The sequence below is a fragment of the Saccopteryx leptura genome, chromosome 12, assembly GCF_036850995.1.
Source record: "Saccopteryx leptura isolate mSacLep1 chromosome 12, mSacLep1_pri_phased_curated, whole genome shotgun sequence".
Classification (NCBI taxonomy): Eukaryota; Metazoa; Chordata; class Mammalia; order Chiroptera; family Emballonuridae; genus Saccopteryx; species Saccopteryx leptura.
In genome coordinates, this window is record NC_089514.1 from 34,749,155 (window position 1) to 34,766,614 (window position 17,460).

The 17,460-nt window shown below is 40.7% G+C and overlaps 1 protein-coding gene across 11 annotated transcripts in view; it reads left to right on the top strand.

Moving 5' to 3' along the window:
* ADAM22 (ADAM metallopeptidase domain 22) overlaps positions 1-17,460 on the top strand; it is a 262,410-nt gene that overhangs the window by 128,521 nt on the left and 116,429 nt on the right. For all 11 annotated transcript variants that reach the window (XM_066354308.1, XM_066354297.1, XM_066354298.1 and 8 more), the window contains exon 4: positions 10,965-11,031. In XM_066354308.1, the coding sequence (XP_066210405.1) occupies positions 10,965-11,031 (67 nt within the window). The remainder of the gene's footprint in view (positions 1-10,964; positions 11,032-17,460) is intronic.

Sequence of the window (17,460 nt, forward strand, 5' to 3'; positions counted from 1 at the left end):
CTCATGATGTTCGCCACAGGACCAGCTCAGATTCAAGGGGAGGAGAAATGGTCTCCGCTTTGCCATGCGAGTAGTGACAAAAAAATTGTACTTATCTTTAACTAACCATAGCTCATCCTTTGACCAAAAATTATTTACATTTCTCACTTATGCAAAATGTACTAAATTTGTCCAAAGATTCTAAAAATTTCATTCCATTATAGCATCAGGCTTAAACTCAAGAATCAGGTTCTCATCATCTGAAGCAGGTCCTAGTGTGATTAAGGCTTCTTAGATGAGATAACTTACTATAGGCCCTTGAATTAAAAAGACAAGTTATCGCCCTGGCCGGTTGGCTCAGCGGTAGAGCGTCGGCCTGGCATGCGGGGGACCTGGGTTCAATTCCAGGCCAGGGCACATAGGAGAAGCGCCCGTTTGCTTCTCCACCCCCTCTCCTCCTTCCTCTCTGTCTCTCTCTTCCCTTCCCGCAGCCGAGGCTCCATTGGAGCAAAGATGTCCCGGGCGCTGGGGATGGCTCCTTGGCCTCTGCCCCAGGCGCTAGAGTGGCTCTGATCGCGGCAGAGTGACACCCGGGAGGGGCAGAGCATTGCCCCCTGGTGGGCAGAGCGTTGCCCCTGGTGGGTGTGCCGGGTGGATCCCGGTGGGGCGCATGCGGGAGTCTGTCTGACTGTCTCTCCCCGTTTCCAGCTTCAGAAAAATACAAAAAACAAAACAAAACAAAACAAAAAACAAACAAACAAACAAAAGACAAGTTATCTATTTCACACACACTCCAGATATAATGCAGGAATTGAATGGGGATAGAATAACTGCAGTAGATACTCTCATTTAAATTAAAAAATATATATCTATCTTTACTGATTTTAGAGATAAAGGGAGAGAGAGAGAGAGAGAGAGAGAGAGAGAGAGAGGAACATTAATCTGTTCCTGTAAGTGCTCTGACTAGGGATCGAACTGGCAACCTCTATTCTTTGGGAAGATGCTCGAAACAACGGAGCTATCTGGCCAGCGCAGTGTTCCTGTTTACAAAAAGGGGAGACAGGAGGTATCTAACTATTACTAGTACATTAAAATTCTTATATTCAGCCACCAACCCCCCTCTTTTGGGAAAAGGGTGTTGTTGCTGTGGTTCTTGGCTCCACTCTCTGAATCATCGATTCTTTTCCACAATACCGTGATGGCGAACCTTTTTATAAAAACCGCCCGCTTTTGCTCCGCTACCGCCCACCATGAAAGCTGGAATGCCCACTAATGGGCGAGAGGGACCAGGTTGACCAGCACTGCAAAAGTGGGCGGTTTTTATAAAAAGGTTCGCCATCACAGCCATAAGAAATGGCCCTTAATTTAAATATCTTTTTAGGTCTGTTTTCTGACTGTTTAAAATGACTGTCCATCTGATGCAGAGTTTCCTGTGAATCTCATTGGGATTTCCCCCAGTAGATAAAACTACACACAATCTTTTTGAGATAGGCCCCTCTCTCTACTTTGTACTGTGAGTTAAGATGCTATGGGACAATGTGTATGAGTTATACCTTTAAGATTCCTAGAAACTCTTTGGTGTAACTGAGGATCTAGTTGGTAGGCTCTTAAGAATCTTAGAAACTTTTATGTAAATGGGCAAAACAGCCTTAAGTCTGTCTGCAGTCTTAATAAAGGGTCTTATAACCATACCCTTTGATCTTGACCTTGACTTCACATTTTACTGACAGTACCTTAGATGAAATCTTTGCTCTGAGGCTATTTCTTTAAAAATCAATTGTTGGTTCAGGTTTCTATATTCATTTGTTTGTTTTTTATGCATTTTTAGTGGGGATATTATAAATGATGTATTCTTATGTTAGGCCAGTAGCCATGGCCACCATCACAGCCGCCTGGCCCATGCAGGTTCACATTAGATTCAGACAGACGGTAATGAAAAAATGGAGCCAAGAACTGATGGGCCATTAGCTTTAATCCTAGCTTGTACCCGGCGGGCAAGTAAAAACAGACACCGGGCTCCAAAACCCACTCATTCAGTGCTCACAAAGCTACTGACTTATCTGAGTTTCCTAGAATCAAAGGTTTCTAGCTCACCAGCCTTATTCACCTCTGTTCCCCATCTCCTTATCTCTGCACAAACTCGCTTCTCCTTCAGCACTCTGCCATCTTGGCTGCTTCTCTTCTCCTCCACGTGGCCTTTCTCTGCTCTCTCTAATGCTAATCTCAGGAACCGAGAGAGAGAGAGCTCCCGGTCTGTCCCCATTTTATAGTGTAGAAATAAAAACCTTTAATCCAATATACAAACAAGGAAGTCTCTGATCCAAAGTCATTTATCTGAGGCATAATGGGATTCTTCATGAGAGTGCACCACCCCACATCATGCAATCAGTCAAGGGTGTGGGGAAAAGCTTAGTCTGAAAACTAAGCCTTAGGCTATAATGACTTTGCCAGCTTACAGCCTGTCCCCCACACCCAATACAAACTATAAGCGAGCAAACATATATATCATATTTACAAACTCTACTTGACCAACACCTTAGTTCATCACTTCAGGAGTAAGTGATTTTGATTTCTTCCTTTGTTGGTGCTTGGTGATTGGTGATGTTAACTTGATCAGTTGGTTAACATAAGTGACCCCCAGTCTTCTTTCCTGTTTTTACTAGGATAGATTTGGGTTTTATTTATTTATTTTTGTTTGTTTATTTGTTCTACTAGGATACATGTTGAATATAAGACTGAATGTTGGGATTTGGCCAAGAGAGTTATGCATTAGACTTTGTTGTGTTTGAGATGCCTGTCAACATTCTGACAGAGGCTGGTTCAGGAGCAGGCGTGTTGGGAAATTTTAGAAAGATTTTCTTTTTGCATTGTATCAGTGGATACAGAAGTGAGGTCATTAGCAGGGAGTGATGAGGAGGGAATGCTTTCGAGATAGGAGGAGAAAGTTTGGAAGGGTCTTCTTGGAGTTCATTAACTAGGAAAATAAAGTGGACTTAGGGGCAGTGTTGTGTTAAAGGGGACCACATGAAAACTGTGGTCATCAATTCTGTGTGTGACCACTCAGGAGGTTCTACTTCTCGGCCAGACTCTGATTAGTAGGAGAGTTAAGTTGTATCACCGTTGAGGTCTGGTCAGGTGAGCATAGTGGAGGGTGGGGAGTGGTAAGGAAGTTGAGAGTATGTGCATGGGAGTGATGATTGTGAGGAATCATGGGATGTAAACCAGATTAGGTGGACAAGGCAGAGGTGAAGATCAGTGAAACAGTGGTCGGTAGAGTCCATGGTTTAAGTCTCCAGACACTTAAAGTGCCAGCTCCAGAGAGAGATGGATAGAGACAGTGAGTAGAGAGTGGAATGCTTAAAATCAGGATTTAGGAGCCATTTCACATATGTTCTCGTTTAATACCAAACCAATCTGATGAAGACATTTTAATCTCGATTTTAGGAATAGGATAATTATGATCAAAAAGATTAAATAACTTGACCAGAGGCCACATAGCTAGTAAATGGCAGAGTTTAGATAGGAACTTAAAATATTTGTTTTTGTTTTTAAACTCCTAAACCTTTGTGCTGTACCAGCTGCCTCTGCTTTATGACAGTTGCCTGCCAGGCAAAGGATAATCATTATTGCCACTGAAAAATGTGTACATTGTTTTGCTTATCTCAAACTTATTAAGTCATGCACATGAAAAAAAGGCCTGAGAACACATTCTAATTTTAAAGACATCTCTTCACTTTCTTTACAAAAGGATTGGCCTGTAGCATTTTTTTTTTTTTTTTTTTTTTGCCTTTAGTATTTGACTGAAAAGAATTTTTATTTTTATCTTTCAAAATTTACAAAGAAGCACTCACATATCGGTTCCGAGTAAGCTGTGAAGATGGAGTGAATTTACCTGATTAATTTAGTGTAAAATAAAATTTCCCACGTGTTAAGGAGATCCTCCATTTTCCTATTGTTAAAATTATTTAAGCAGAATTCTACGTAACAATAGACAATGCTGAATTAAGGAAAAGAACTTAGGAAATTTTGGTTATCTGTGTTAGGAGGCTTCGGGAAGCTTTATTTAGGTTTATGTTGATGGTAGTAGGGATTTTATTATGCTTCAGTAGAGGAAAAATTGAATTTTTGAATAGGTTTTTTAGCCCAATAATTGAAATAACAATACTTAGCAGACTTCTACAATCCTGCAAACAAACTAACCGAATTTCATGGGCTGTTTTGGTTTAAATTACATGGAGTCCTTCCCAGAAATAGTTGTAGGTACAGGGCTTGATTGAAATAGCTGCATAATTCCTGAGCAGAGGGTTTTTTTGGGGGGGTTGCTATAATTACAACCGTGTGGTGACTCATACTCTCTTAATTCCTAGATTTTATAATTCAAATGAAAATATTTCCGTGACATTTGAAAACCTGGAAGACTCAAAAGTTGTTTTAAAAACTTGTCATTATTATTGCTACTACAACTATACCATTACCAATGTAAGAAATGCAAATTGGTAGAGAATTTTTATAAGAGATTATTTGAGCCAAAACTGAAGACAGTTGCCAGGAAGCAAGATCTTAAGTGCTCTGGAGAATAAGAGGTTTGCAGTTTTTTTATCCAATTAAGTTTTTCTTTCTTTTCATGAAATTAAGGAGAGCATGAAAGGAACATTGCAAAGAAGGCGAGAGAAAGCAAGGTGATGATTAGATTATGGGATAGATTTTGTGCTCTCTTGAGGGTGGTTACATATTGGAAGGGTCTGAAAAGAAGCATTTCAAAGGTGTTGTTAACCTAAGTGCACAGAAACAATGGACAGGGCTTACTTAAGGGAAAGGTCAGCCATTTACCGAAGGAGTTAGATTCCTGGGGCATGACTGTGAAGCCAGTATACATGGCCACTATCACAGCCGCCTGGCCCATGCAGGTTTGCATTGGATTCGGACAGATGATAATGAAACAAGAGAGCCAAGAACTGGTGGGCCATTAACTTTAATATTAGCTTGTACCTGGTGGGCAAGTAAAAACACACTGGGTTCCAAAACCCAGGCATTCAGAGCTCACAAAGACACTGACTTATCCGAGTTTCCTAGAATCAAAGGTTTCTAACCTCACCAGTCTCATTCACCTCTGTTCCTCATCTCCTCTCTGCACAAACTGGCTTCTCCCTCAACACTCCGCCATCTTGGCTGCGTCTCCTGGCCTCCTCCACGTGGCCTTTCTCTGCTCTCCTCTCTAATGCTAATCACAGGAACCAAGAGAGCAAGCTCCCAGTCTGCCCCACTTTATAGTGTAGAAATCAAAACCTTTAATCCAATATACAAAATAGGGAAGTCTCTGATACAAAGTCTACCCCACATCAAAAAGGGTGGGAAAGGCTTAGTCCTAAAACCAAGCCCCAGGCTACAAGGATCCTGCCTGCCCACAGCACACCTCCAACACACATTAATATAGTTATGCCCATTCCAAGCCTAAGGGCAACTAATATCGTCACCTGTGCGATGGGCTTCCACGTGGGCAGTGCCATCTTTAACAAAGTGAGCATAATATATTTTATCTGCCCAACAATGACCTGCCCCCCATGACCTACCCAGTTAGGAATTTATGTGAGTTATTTCCTGCAGAACCCCTTTCTTATGCACACCTCCTTTAAGAAATGGTTTATGTAGGCACTTCTTTTTTTTTTTTTTTAATTTTTTTAAATTATTTTTTATTTATTTATTTATTTTAGAGGGACAGAGAGAGAGTCAGATAGAGGGATAGAGAGGGACAGACAGACAGGAATGGAGAGAGATGAGAAGCATCAATCATCAGTTTTTTGTTGCAAAACCATAGTTGTTCATTAATTGCTTTCTCATATGTGCCTTGACCGCGTCCCTTCAGCAGACTGAGTAACCCCCCGCTCGAGCCCGTGACCTTGGGTCCAAGCTGGTGAGCTTTTTTGCTCAAGCCAGATGAGCCCATGCTCAAGCTAGTTATCCTGGGGTCTCGAACCTGGGTCCTTCCGCATCCCAGTTCGACACTCTATCCACTGCGCCACCGCCTGGTCAGGCTGTAGACACTTCTGATGTAGCTCATGCCAGCCCTGATAATGGGGATTTGCTCATGTGGCATTGATGGAGAAAGAGTCCCACAGGCATTTAACATCAGGGACCGAGTGCTCTGCAACCAGGGGCCTAAGCAGCAGCGACTTGGGGCCTTCACTTCGGTATTTACCACTGGCATGACTCAGTTTCACTCAAGTGTCTGCTTATTTTTTACTTTTTTCTTCGCTTCATCAGCTGAATGGTATTTTTCTGAATTACGAGGTCAGTTTCCAAGAGAGCAGCCTGGCTGGCTCTGCTGATAAACACTGCCTCTGTGGTCGTTTCTCTCTCCCGCTTCTGGGGGGGTGTTTGAGACTGAGAGCCAGGTGGAGGGAGGGTCTTCTGCACATACCTGGCTGCACCGCTCCCGTCTGGGATGTGCCCTTGGCCGGTAGGCGCAGATGCTAGTGTTGAAGCCGTGAAGAGTTTTGCGTGAGGCAGAAGCTTTACCGTGCAGCTTCACTATTTTATTGGAGCCTTAGAAATTTTGTGAAATCTTTGACATATTTGTGATTAAAAAAAAAAAAAAGATAACCTTGGGTTGGCTGTACAATAGCTATTCCGTCCATCACTCTTCTTCCCCCAGTATTGGTCATCTCTCTCTTAGTTACCATGTTCCTGGGGTCCCGGAGGAGGAAGATGGTGATTGTTCAAATACAGATGCCCTTGTCAGAGGATTGGTTTGGCCTGGCTAAGGAACATAACTCTGGCAAAACACACTTGAGAAGATAGGTGCTGGGAGCTTTTGGTGAAGAGTTTGCTGATTCCTTTAAAGAAATAGAACCAGTGGTGGGAGTCAAATAATTTAACAACCGGTTCTCTGCCCTAATGACTGTTTTAAGTATAAAAAAAACCAATAAACTAAAAGGTAGTTTATCATTTCATACATTTAATACTTAAATAAGAATAATAAAAGAGGTACAGAAAACTAGATTGTTATGAGTTTTAAAATATCAATGAAAAAATATTAAATACCTGACAAAAAACAATAAAACTATTATTTAAAATATTTCCATTTGCTTCTTGATTAACATCCTCACAATTTTTTTTTACCTATGGACAGAATGAACATTACTATGGGCATTTAGAATACGCTGTTGCACAGATGAACGTTAAAAAAGAGCAAGGGATGTATTGTGATTTCCACATTGGGCATCTGCCCAGGTGCCCACCTCAGAGAGAACCCTGATTAGAGTGCCATTTTAACAACTGGTTTGCGAAACTCAACAAAAATTAGGTATCAGTTCCACTAAACTGGTGTGAACAGGCTGAATTCCACCACTGAATAGAAGGCTTTTATACCTTGGGATATTTTTATCTGAAAAAGAAGCTTAAAATTGCAGCAGCCATGTCAGGGTCCTGACAGTAGCCAGATAAGAGAACAGGCCACCCACATTCTGATAGTAGAGCAGAAAGATGAACACACGTGTGGTCTCATTAATGGTGCTAAGCCACCACGTGAATGAAGCCTGGTACTGCCCTGCTGTTGGGTGGGAAATTATGTGGATGCAACGGTAGCCTACAAACAGACTTAGCTATTCTAGAAGTAAGGGAACACAAAGCCCACACAAACCAAATTAAAATCTTCAAATCAAATGGTTTGCTAAATCAACTCAAAGCACATGGTGAGAGGCAAGAGGAAAGGATTGGGTAGGTTAGCACACTTAGAATAGGGGATGCAGGTGGGGCGGGAGGACTCCGCCTGCTAATCCTGAGTACAGTGTTTATGTGTCCTGCTTTTCTCTGCTTCAGCTACCTTCCCTGCTGATAATGTGGTTTTAAGGACCAGTGTTGAGATTGCAAGAGATGGAAGTTGGCCAGGCTAATGATACCTACCTGCTGTAGATGCACCGGGGGAAATATGCCTAAGCAAGAGTTGTAGCTTGCAGTTCACTTGATCAACAATCATGAATTTTATTTGTGTGTTCTTTGGGGGGGGGGGTTAGAAGAAACATGGAGTTTAAATGGATTCTATTAAGCAGCAGTTCTTAACTACAGCAATTTCACCCTCCAGTGTAGATTTGTAAAGTTTGGAGACATTTTTGATCATCAGGATTGGAATGTGTGTGTGTTTGTATGTGTTTGTGCATGTATGTGTATGGTGTGTGGTGTTACTGGCACCTGGTGGATAGAGGCCAGGGACGCTGCTAAACATGCTGCAATGTGCAAAGTGTCCCAAGACAAAGAATTATCTGGCCCAAGATGTCAGTAATATGGAAGTTGGGAACCCTGGATGTCACAAATAAGTGGTTGAATTAGACCTCATAAATATTGCATTCTGAATAGTTAGTACCTGTCGTATAGTTATTACATCATAAACATTTTTTACCCAAGTGCTTCAGGAATATTAGTTATTTTTCTGTCAATGTGTAACACATACGTGATTTTCGTACTTTATACATCCAATGCATTTTGCCCATGTCTTACAACATTTTCCTTATCGGCTACTTATCTATATTTAAAACATCTTAAAATGTTTGCCTATATTTTATATATATCAATATAACTTGAAATGTATTCACTTAACAGAATTGAAGATTCACAAAAGCAAATTCACATTACACCTGGCCTGAAATTTTCAACAATAAATAAAATACAAATGTCCTGATTGTTTGAGCCACTTTTAGTTGTGTTTTCTGCAACTTGGTTCCCCCATGTAAAGCCAGTAGAAAAATGTATTCCAAAGACAAATGAAACAAGGACTTAGGCTATAATTATACATTTCCCAAATGGTAGTTAGTGTAAGCATCAGATACTGTCTAAACTGATTATGGTGCCTGTGTTAATATAAGTCCTGTTTGATCATTCTGTTGACATTTCAAGCAACTGTATGGTGCTTATTATGGTAGAACTATGTCCTCAGAAATTAACAACTTTGGCTTGGTAATCTTCAGAACACAGTGAAAAATATTTTCTTAGTTTGCTGAATGTCTGTTCATAGAATAGTAGATTTAGAAATGTCAACTAATGGTTGGTACCAATTCAATGCCAACAAGAATCCCCAGTTTGGGATGTAGTGAATGAAGAAGGAAAGTTTACTCAGTGTAAACAGCTCAATTAAGAAACAGCAGGGCTGTGGAACAGCAGGACTATGGGGCAGGCTCTGGGGTGAGGGGCTCTCAGACAAGGCCCCTCTTGGGCTAGACACCTCTGTTCTGCTCTGCTTTGCTCTGCCTGCTCTGCTCTACTTCTTTCCATTCTAGTCTGGCAAGACATCTTCTTTGTTTCATTATAGGTGTTTCAACTCTAGCCAGGGAAATGCCAGTTTCAGTCTTTTGTGGAAAGGGAAAGAGCTCTCCTGGAGCTAGAGAGGAGCTGACTTATATAGGGAGGATTCCCCTTCCTAGGCCCTGATTGGTTCATCCTCATGCAAATGAGGACTCTAAATCCTCACACTTTTATTGGCCCAAAAGGCAGAGTCCTGATTGGTCAGAATGGAGCTACTTTGATAGGCTGGTGAAGATGCTAATAGAGATATAGCTGCATAGTTCCATTTGGACTGAGAAAGCCTCAGTCTTATTGGTTGAAATAGGATTCCAGGAACTGCTTCATAAGGAAAGCCTGGCTCACATGGCAGGAACACAGAGCAGCCAGTCTGTTCAGTGCAGGCTTCTCCCTGAAGCGTGGTTTTGCATGAGAGGCCCCTGTGTAGAAATGGCTGCTAGACCCTGCTTTTAAATTTGAGCTCAGCTACCAGAAGCCTTAGTAGTTATCTTCATTCTCAGGGCCCACAGATATTTATAGCTTCATGTATTATTTTTATTTAGATTTTAGTGCTTTAATAATATAAAGACTTGAAGACTTTTTATGGAAATTGTGTCTTGAGGCACTTCCATTAAATGGGCTTTTTTTTTCACATAACGTGGAATTAAAAACAAGTATACTTAAGATGATATAAGTGAAAATTCTTAAGATGATGTAAATAATTGAAAATTCTATAAGAATGTTGTTATTTAGTAAAGATTTCAAATGAGAATTAGTTTAAATTGCTGATGGTATATTCCTTTTCATTTTTTATTTTATTTTTATTTTTATTTTTTTTGCACTTTTCCGAAGCTGGAAACTGGGAGGCAGTCAGACAGACTCCCGCATGCGCCTGGCTGGGATCCACCCGGCACGCCCACCAGGGGGCAATGCTCTGCCCATCCGGGGCGTTGCTCTGTTGTGACCAGAGCCACTCTAGCGCCTGAGGCAGAGGCCACAGAGCCATCCTTAGCGCCCGGGCCAACTTTGTTCCAATGGAGCCTCGGCTGCGGGAGGGAAGAGAGAGACAGAGAGGAAGGAGAGGGGGAGGGGTGGAGAAGTAGATGGGCGCTTCTCCTGTGTGCCCTGGCCGGGAATCGAACCCAGGACTTCTGCATGCCAGGCCGACGCTCTACCACTGTCCTTTTCATTTCTTTTAGCTCTCTTTACTCCCTTTTTATTTTTGTGGTGGAAACTAATGTTAGATAAAATATCACACAGAACATGTAAAGAAATGGTGAAGGATGGTGGCAAGTTAAAACTATTTGATAAAAAGCTAAAGTAAAAGAGGGAAGACTAAGATGTCGTTAAAATAATCATGTGCTTATAGGGTTAGAGTTAGGGGTTAGAGGTTAGGGTTGGGGTTAGGGGTTAGGGTTAGGGTTTCCTGGAACTCTTTAATAAGATCAGTGGAATCGGCTCTGCTAAGCAAGTGGCTTAGTCAGTTCAACTTCATAACCTTTTAGAAGTACAAGGCTGTGTGTGTGTGTGTGTGTGTGTGAGAGAGAGAGAGAGAGAGAGAGAGAGAGAGAGAAAGAAAGAGAGAAACCTATAAAGTTTTATTTTTGTTTTAAGATCTGAATTAGAGAATCACTAAAGCTGGTCTGTGTAAACTTGCTTTTCAAATGCTTTACATTCTCAGGTCCTTTTTAATCATTTTTTCTTTGTTGTTGCAGTGATTTGCTGTCCTCTAAATACATAGAGAGACACATTGAACATGGAGGGAAGACTGTGGAAGTTAAAGTAAGTAAAATTTTTCTCCCTTGGGGGAAATTTTTTCAGAATCTTTTAAGTACTGATTACGATTTTAACTTTCAGTTATGCACAGTTTTGGAGGATTTTATATTAAAGAATTTATCAAGAAAGTATACTACCTGTTGTGGAAATAAATAAGACCTTTTGGTTATCAGAAAAAGAGTTCTTAGTGCACTGTAGGAGTTGTCAGATGTGTTTTGTAGTATTAATATTGCTGTAAGTGGTTCTTTTTTTTTTAATTATATCACAGAAAATAATTTCTGAAATTTGCCTTAAAGGTTAGCATTGAGAACCAAGAGGTGATATCTTGGGTCCAGGGTAGGTACATAGCTTTTTGTTTAGTTGGGAGTGACTTCCCCTGGTAAAATGATAAACTTATTAGGTCTACCGGGGAGTCCTAGGGAGCTTTAAATCCCTGGAGGCAGAAATCTCAAGATCCTCCTTGTTCTCAGGCATGTTCTGAAAATATTCCACACAAATAAAAGCCTTCTACAATTATAGGCATAAGAATGTATATATATATATTTTTTCCAGTCTGCTGATGTTTTAATCCTAAGACACATGAGCTGAACTCCACCAAAGGGTTACTTTGGGCTCAGTGTTTAGTGTAGTGAGTTTTAGTTAATTATTTATTTTCTTTTGAACAGTGTTCAGACTCTCTAGTCTGCCTTGTCAGAATTATATTACCATTTTATATATTGGCTTTCTTTTTCTGATTATAAATTTGACGCATACTCATTTTAGAAACCTTGTAAGTAGATATAAATGTATCAAAAAAGAAAGAATCATCCTTAAACTCCACTGAGAGGTAAAGTTTGTTTTCATTTTGGTGTATTTCCTTTTTTGTTCCATGCATGTACTTATATGTTTATTTCTTACAAAGCTGGTATCACATATCTATATATATAGCATTGTATCTTACTTTTCAAAAGTAAATATTGTATTATATTATAAGCATTCTCCCAAGTGATTTTCTCTCAAAGCCTATATTCACTTCTTTTCAATTTAAATATATTACTGTTGGCCCTGGCTGGGTAGCTTATTTGGTTGGAGCAATGACAATTTTGGGTTTGATCCCCTATCAGGGCACATACAAGTATCAACCAATGACAACATAAATAAATGGAATAACAAATCAATGTTTCCCTGTCCCTGTCTCCCTTCCTCTTTCTCTAAAGATCAATTAAAAAATTAAATAAATAAATATGTTACTGTCATAAGCTTTTTATTCAAATTAAACTCTACGTAAGTACATAATTAAAATAAATTACATTGTCTTATTTAGGTGACAACATGAAACAAACTGAGTTTTTCAATTATATGCTAGCTAAATAAAGGAAAACTTTTTATTATAGGAAATTTCAAGCATATACAGAAATGAAAGGAATACTATAATGCATTCCCACATACCCATTACCCAGTGTCAATAGTCATAAACATTTTGAGTCTTTTTTTTTTATGTGTGTATGTGTGGTATTTAAAAGAAAATTCCAGACATTGGGACATTTATCCAGTAAATACATTTTTATACATCTATATATCTCTAACTGATAATGACCTAATACAAAATCTGTTAATTTTTACTAGTGAGCTTGATATAATAATTATGCCAGTCCCTCCAGAAAGTTATTCTAAACTTAAGATTAACCAATTGGATGATTGAATGATGCATATCACTCCCTTACTGCAGAAAAGATGTCAGGATTCTTCTAGTTATGACTTAGGAGAAAATGGAGTCTTTTGCTTATAGTTCAAAAAATAATTACCTAGATATAGATTCTCTGGGCTCCTTAATTATTATCCCTGTTTATTTAGCTTCATTTCTCAATTTTGTATGATGTTTTCCTGAATGCAGAGAATATCTTCCTTCTTTGTTGAGTTAGAGACGAAAGGAAACAAGTAGCTCGCCCTCCGTTTCCGTTTCTGTCTGTCAGCGGAACGATGGAACGCAGATAGGAACACGGAGGGTGATCCAGCGAACAGCCCTGTGGTCTCTGTGGTAATCCTCTTTTTCAGGAAACTTGTACTTCCTCACCGAAACATACTCCACTCTCAGGTCGTTAGGCTCCCTGTGTTTATATAACACCCAGAGCACTGACTTGACTGCATAATCTTTGTTGATTTTCCAGCAGAAGAATTGCATTTTCTCAATTAATGGTTTGCCTGACCCAAAACCCTATCAAACCAGAAAAATGATAACTCCAAAGTTCATTCAAATCCTTGGGCTAGAGGACATTACCCCCTTCCAGAAAACCACTTTGCTCTCAACTTTCATCTCCATTTGTTTCTAGGTCCTTTCATAAATGAACTAGAGGATCTAACTCTAATTCTCCTTGGCCCGCCCCCCCCCCCCCCCCACATTGAAAGTGCTGAATCCTGCCCGTCAATGCGAAGTCAGTAGTCAGTTATGTTCCTGCTTGTGTCTTGCCCCCTGTGCTTAGCTGCCGGGGTATTTCTTTTTACATGAAATTTGTTAGTTCTCCTTTCTTTACTAAGGACTCACAATTTTCTTAAGCTTTTCTGTTCACTATATGAGCCAAAAAAACCCTGTAGCTTTTTGCTGTTAACTTTTCTCTTACCTTCTATATTAGTTTGCTAGGGTTGCCATAACAAAGTACCACAAACAAGGGTGGTTTAAACCAGTGGTCCCCAACCTTTTTTGGGCCACGGACCGGTTTAATGTCAGAAAATATTTTCACGGACCGGCCTTTAGGGTGGGACAAGCGTCAAGAGTGAGTCTCAGACGGATTGTAACAGAGGGAATCTGGTCATTTTAAAAAAATAAAACATTGTTCAGACTTAAATATAAATAAAACAGAAATAATGTAAGTTATTTATTCTTTCTCTTTGGACCGGTACCAAATGGCCCACGGACTGGTACCAGTCCTTGGCCCAGGGATTGGGGACCACTGGCTTAAACAAGTTCTGAAAGCTACAAGTTCAAGATCAAAGTGTCAGCCGGCTGGTTTCTTCTGAGGGTTCTTTCCTTGGCTCTTTTCTCCCTGTGTTTTCACAGGTTCTTCCCTGTGTGTGTACCTGTACCTTAAATTCTTCTTTTTACAATGATACCATCATGTTGGATTAGGGACTATACAAATGGCCACTTTTTTATGTTAATTACTTCTTTAAAGACTCTATCTCCAAATATGGTTACAATCCAATGTACTGGAAGTTAGGATGTCAATATATAAATTTTAGGGGAATACAATTCAGTCTCTAACACCTTCCCTAAGGGCCCTATAATTTTTTTTTTTTATATATAAGGAGGCAAGGAGAGACAGAGACAGGAACATTGAGCTGTTCCTGAATGTGCCTTGACTGAGAATTGAACCAGGAACCTCTGTGCTTCAGGACGGCGCTCCAACCAGTTGAGCCCTGTGAATGTTTTAACTGGCTTTTCTCCTGGGATTGAAATAAATGAAAGGGTCTAAGAGATCAAAACAAAACTCTGTGTGCAAGAACTTTGTGTCCTGGGCGCATAGCTTGGTTGGTTAAATTGTGCCGATAGGCAAAGGTTGCCGGTTTGATCCCCAATCAGGGCACATATGGTAACAGCTCAGTGTTTCTGTCTCTCTCTCGCCCTCCCTCTCTCTATGAAATCAATTTAAAAAAAATTTTTGTCAGTTGGTACAAGGTTATATTTATCTTGAGGATGCAAAATTAAAATCAATATCATTATCAAATCAGATTTAAGGAATGGTTAGAAATTGTCTAGTAAATGTCTCTGCTCAGGTGTCATGGAATTTTTATTTGAGAAAATTTAACTGCAATGCATTTGATTTAGAAGTGTGAGAAAAGGAACACATTTACATAAAAATACTAGCTGCATTGGTGAGTTTTTTAGACTGCAGTTTTATTTTTGAAAAAACAGTTAATTGTAAAATACAACACTGACACAGAAATTACTAAAGGTGAACACCCTATAACCCCTATCCAGTACAGTGATTCCAGGTGCTGCTTCTCAAACCCCAGCCCCTCCCTCCTCCTCTTGTAAGACTCATAAACACTGCTCTGACTTTTATGGTTTCCTTACCTTTGTCATAGTTGTATCACTCAAGCATGTATCCCTGTAGTTTATAGTTCTGCCTGTTTAGTTTTTTAAATAAAATTTAAAGTCTCTTTAAATCCTTCTGTTTCCCCTTACCTTTTTTTTTTTCTTTTTAGTCAGATGGGGGAAGGCAGAGAGACAGACTCCCGCATGTGTCCCCACAGGGATTCACCCAGTAAGCCCACTAGAAAGCAGTGCTCTGCCCATTTGGAACCCTTCATTGCTTAGCAACGGAGCCTTTTTTTTAGCGCCTGAGACAGAGGCCAGGGAGCCACCCTCAGCACCTGAGGCCAACTCATTCGAACCAGTTGAGCCATGGTTGCAGGAGGAAAAAACAGAGAGAGAAGGAGAAGGTGGGGAGGTGGAGCAGCAGATGGTCACTTTTCCTGTGTACCCTGACTGGAAATCGAACCCCGGACATCCACATACTGGGCCCACGTTCTTAACACTGAGCCAATCGCTAGGGCCCCCTTATCTCTGTTTTTAAATTCTCCTTAACAATATATTTGTTGAAGAAGGTAGATTGTTTATTTTGGGCAGATAAAATATATTATGCTCACTTTGTTAAGGATGGTGCTGCCACATGGAAGCCCATTGCTCAGGTGATAATATTAGTTGCCCTTCTTGCATGGGATGGGCGTGATTATGTTAATATGCGTTGGGGGAGAGCTTTTGCGCCAAAAGGTTTTAAAAGGAAGAGAGATCATGTTGTTCTGGGGAAGACTGATTATGTTCTAGGAGGAGCCCATGCTGTAGGAGAGCAGAGAAAGGCCACATGGAGGAGAGGAGAGGCAGCCAAGATGGCGGAGTGCTGAGGGAAAAACCAGTTTATGCAGAATTAGTGCAGAGAGAAGGAGATGAGGAACAGAGGTGAATAAGGCTGGTGAGGTAGAAACCTTTGATTCTAGGAAACTCAGATAAGTCAGTGGCTTTGGGAGCCCTGAATGGAAAGGGAAGTGTTTTCTCACTGTGTGTATTTCTTGCCCACCAGGTGCAAGCTAGGATAAAGATGATGGCCCACCAGTTCTTGGCTCCTTTGTTTCATTACCGTCTGTCTGAATCAAATGCAAACTTGCACGGGCCAGGCAGCTATGATGGTGGCCGTGGCTACTGGCTTTACGTTTATCCTATGCACTTTCTCCCAATCTGGATTTTGCTGTTAATTTCTATTTTATATTTACAACAGAACTAAATACGTTTAAATGATTTTTTTTAAAAGATAATTTGCATTATCTTAAAGGCAATGTCATTGAAGGTATTTTATCTCCATCTAATAGGTGCATAATACTGATAAAAAAGGTCTAGTAATATCTTTTTCCTTTTTCTCTTTTTTTTTGATAGAGTCAGAGAGAGGGACAAATAGGAAGGGAGAGAGATGAGAAGCATCAATTCTTTGTTGCAGCATCTTAGTTGTTCAATGATTGCTTTTTCATATGTGCTTTGATGTGGGGGGGGGGTGAGCTACAGCAGAGCTAGTGACCCCTTGCTCAAGCCAGTGACCATGGGGTCTCGAACCTGGGTCCTCCATGCCACAGTCCGATGCTCTATCCACTGCACCACCACCAGGTCAGGCTAGTAATATATTTTTTTTAAGGTTACAAAGATAAAGCCTTTAAGTAGAAAAAAATAGTAACTTTTTGTTTTTTAATGGAACATTTTAAAATTTTTATAGACTTTATTGAAGTGACATTGGTTAATAAAATTATATATATAGGTTTCAAGTGTACAATTTTATCATCATCGGTATATTGTATTGTGTGATCACTACCCCACGTCCATTCTCTTATCACCACTTATCCCCTCTTTACCCTCTTCGGTCTCCTCTTCCCCTCTGATAATCACCATCCTGTTGTCTTTGTCTACGAGATTTTTTTTTTTTTGTATTTTTCCGAAGCTGGAAATGGGGAGGCAGTCAGACAGACTCCCGCATGCGCCCGACCGGGATCCACCCGGCATGCCCTCCAGGGGGCGATGCTCTGCCCACCTTGGGGCGTCGCTCTGCCGCAATCAGAGCCATTCTAGCACCTGAGGCAGAGGCCACAGAGCCATCCTCAACGCCCGGGCAAACTTTGCTCCAGTGGAGCCTCGGCTGCAGGAGGGGAAGAGAGAGACAGAGAGGAAGGAGAGGGGGAAGGGTGGAGAAGCAGATGGGCGCTTCTCCTGTGTGCCCTGGCCGGGAATCGAACCTGGGACTCCTGCACGCCAGGCTGACGCTCTACCACTAAGTCAACCAGCCAGGGCTATGAGATTTATTTTGCTTAATCTCTTCACCTTTTTCACGCAGCCTCCCAACACCCCCTCTTCTTTGACAGCTCTCTGCCTCTCTCTGTATCCAGGAGTCTGTTTCTATTTTGTTTATTTTGTTCCTT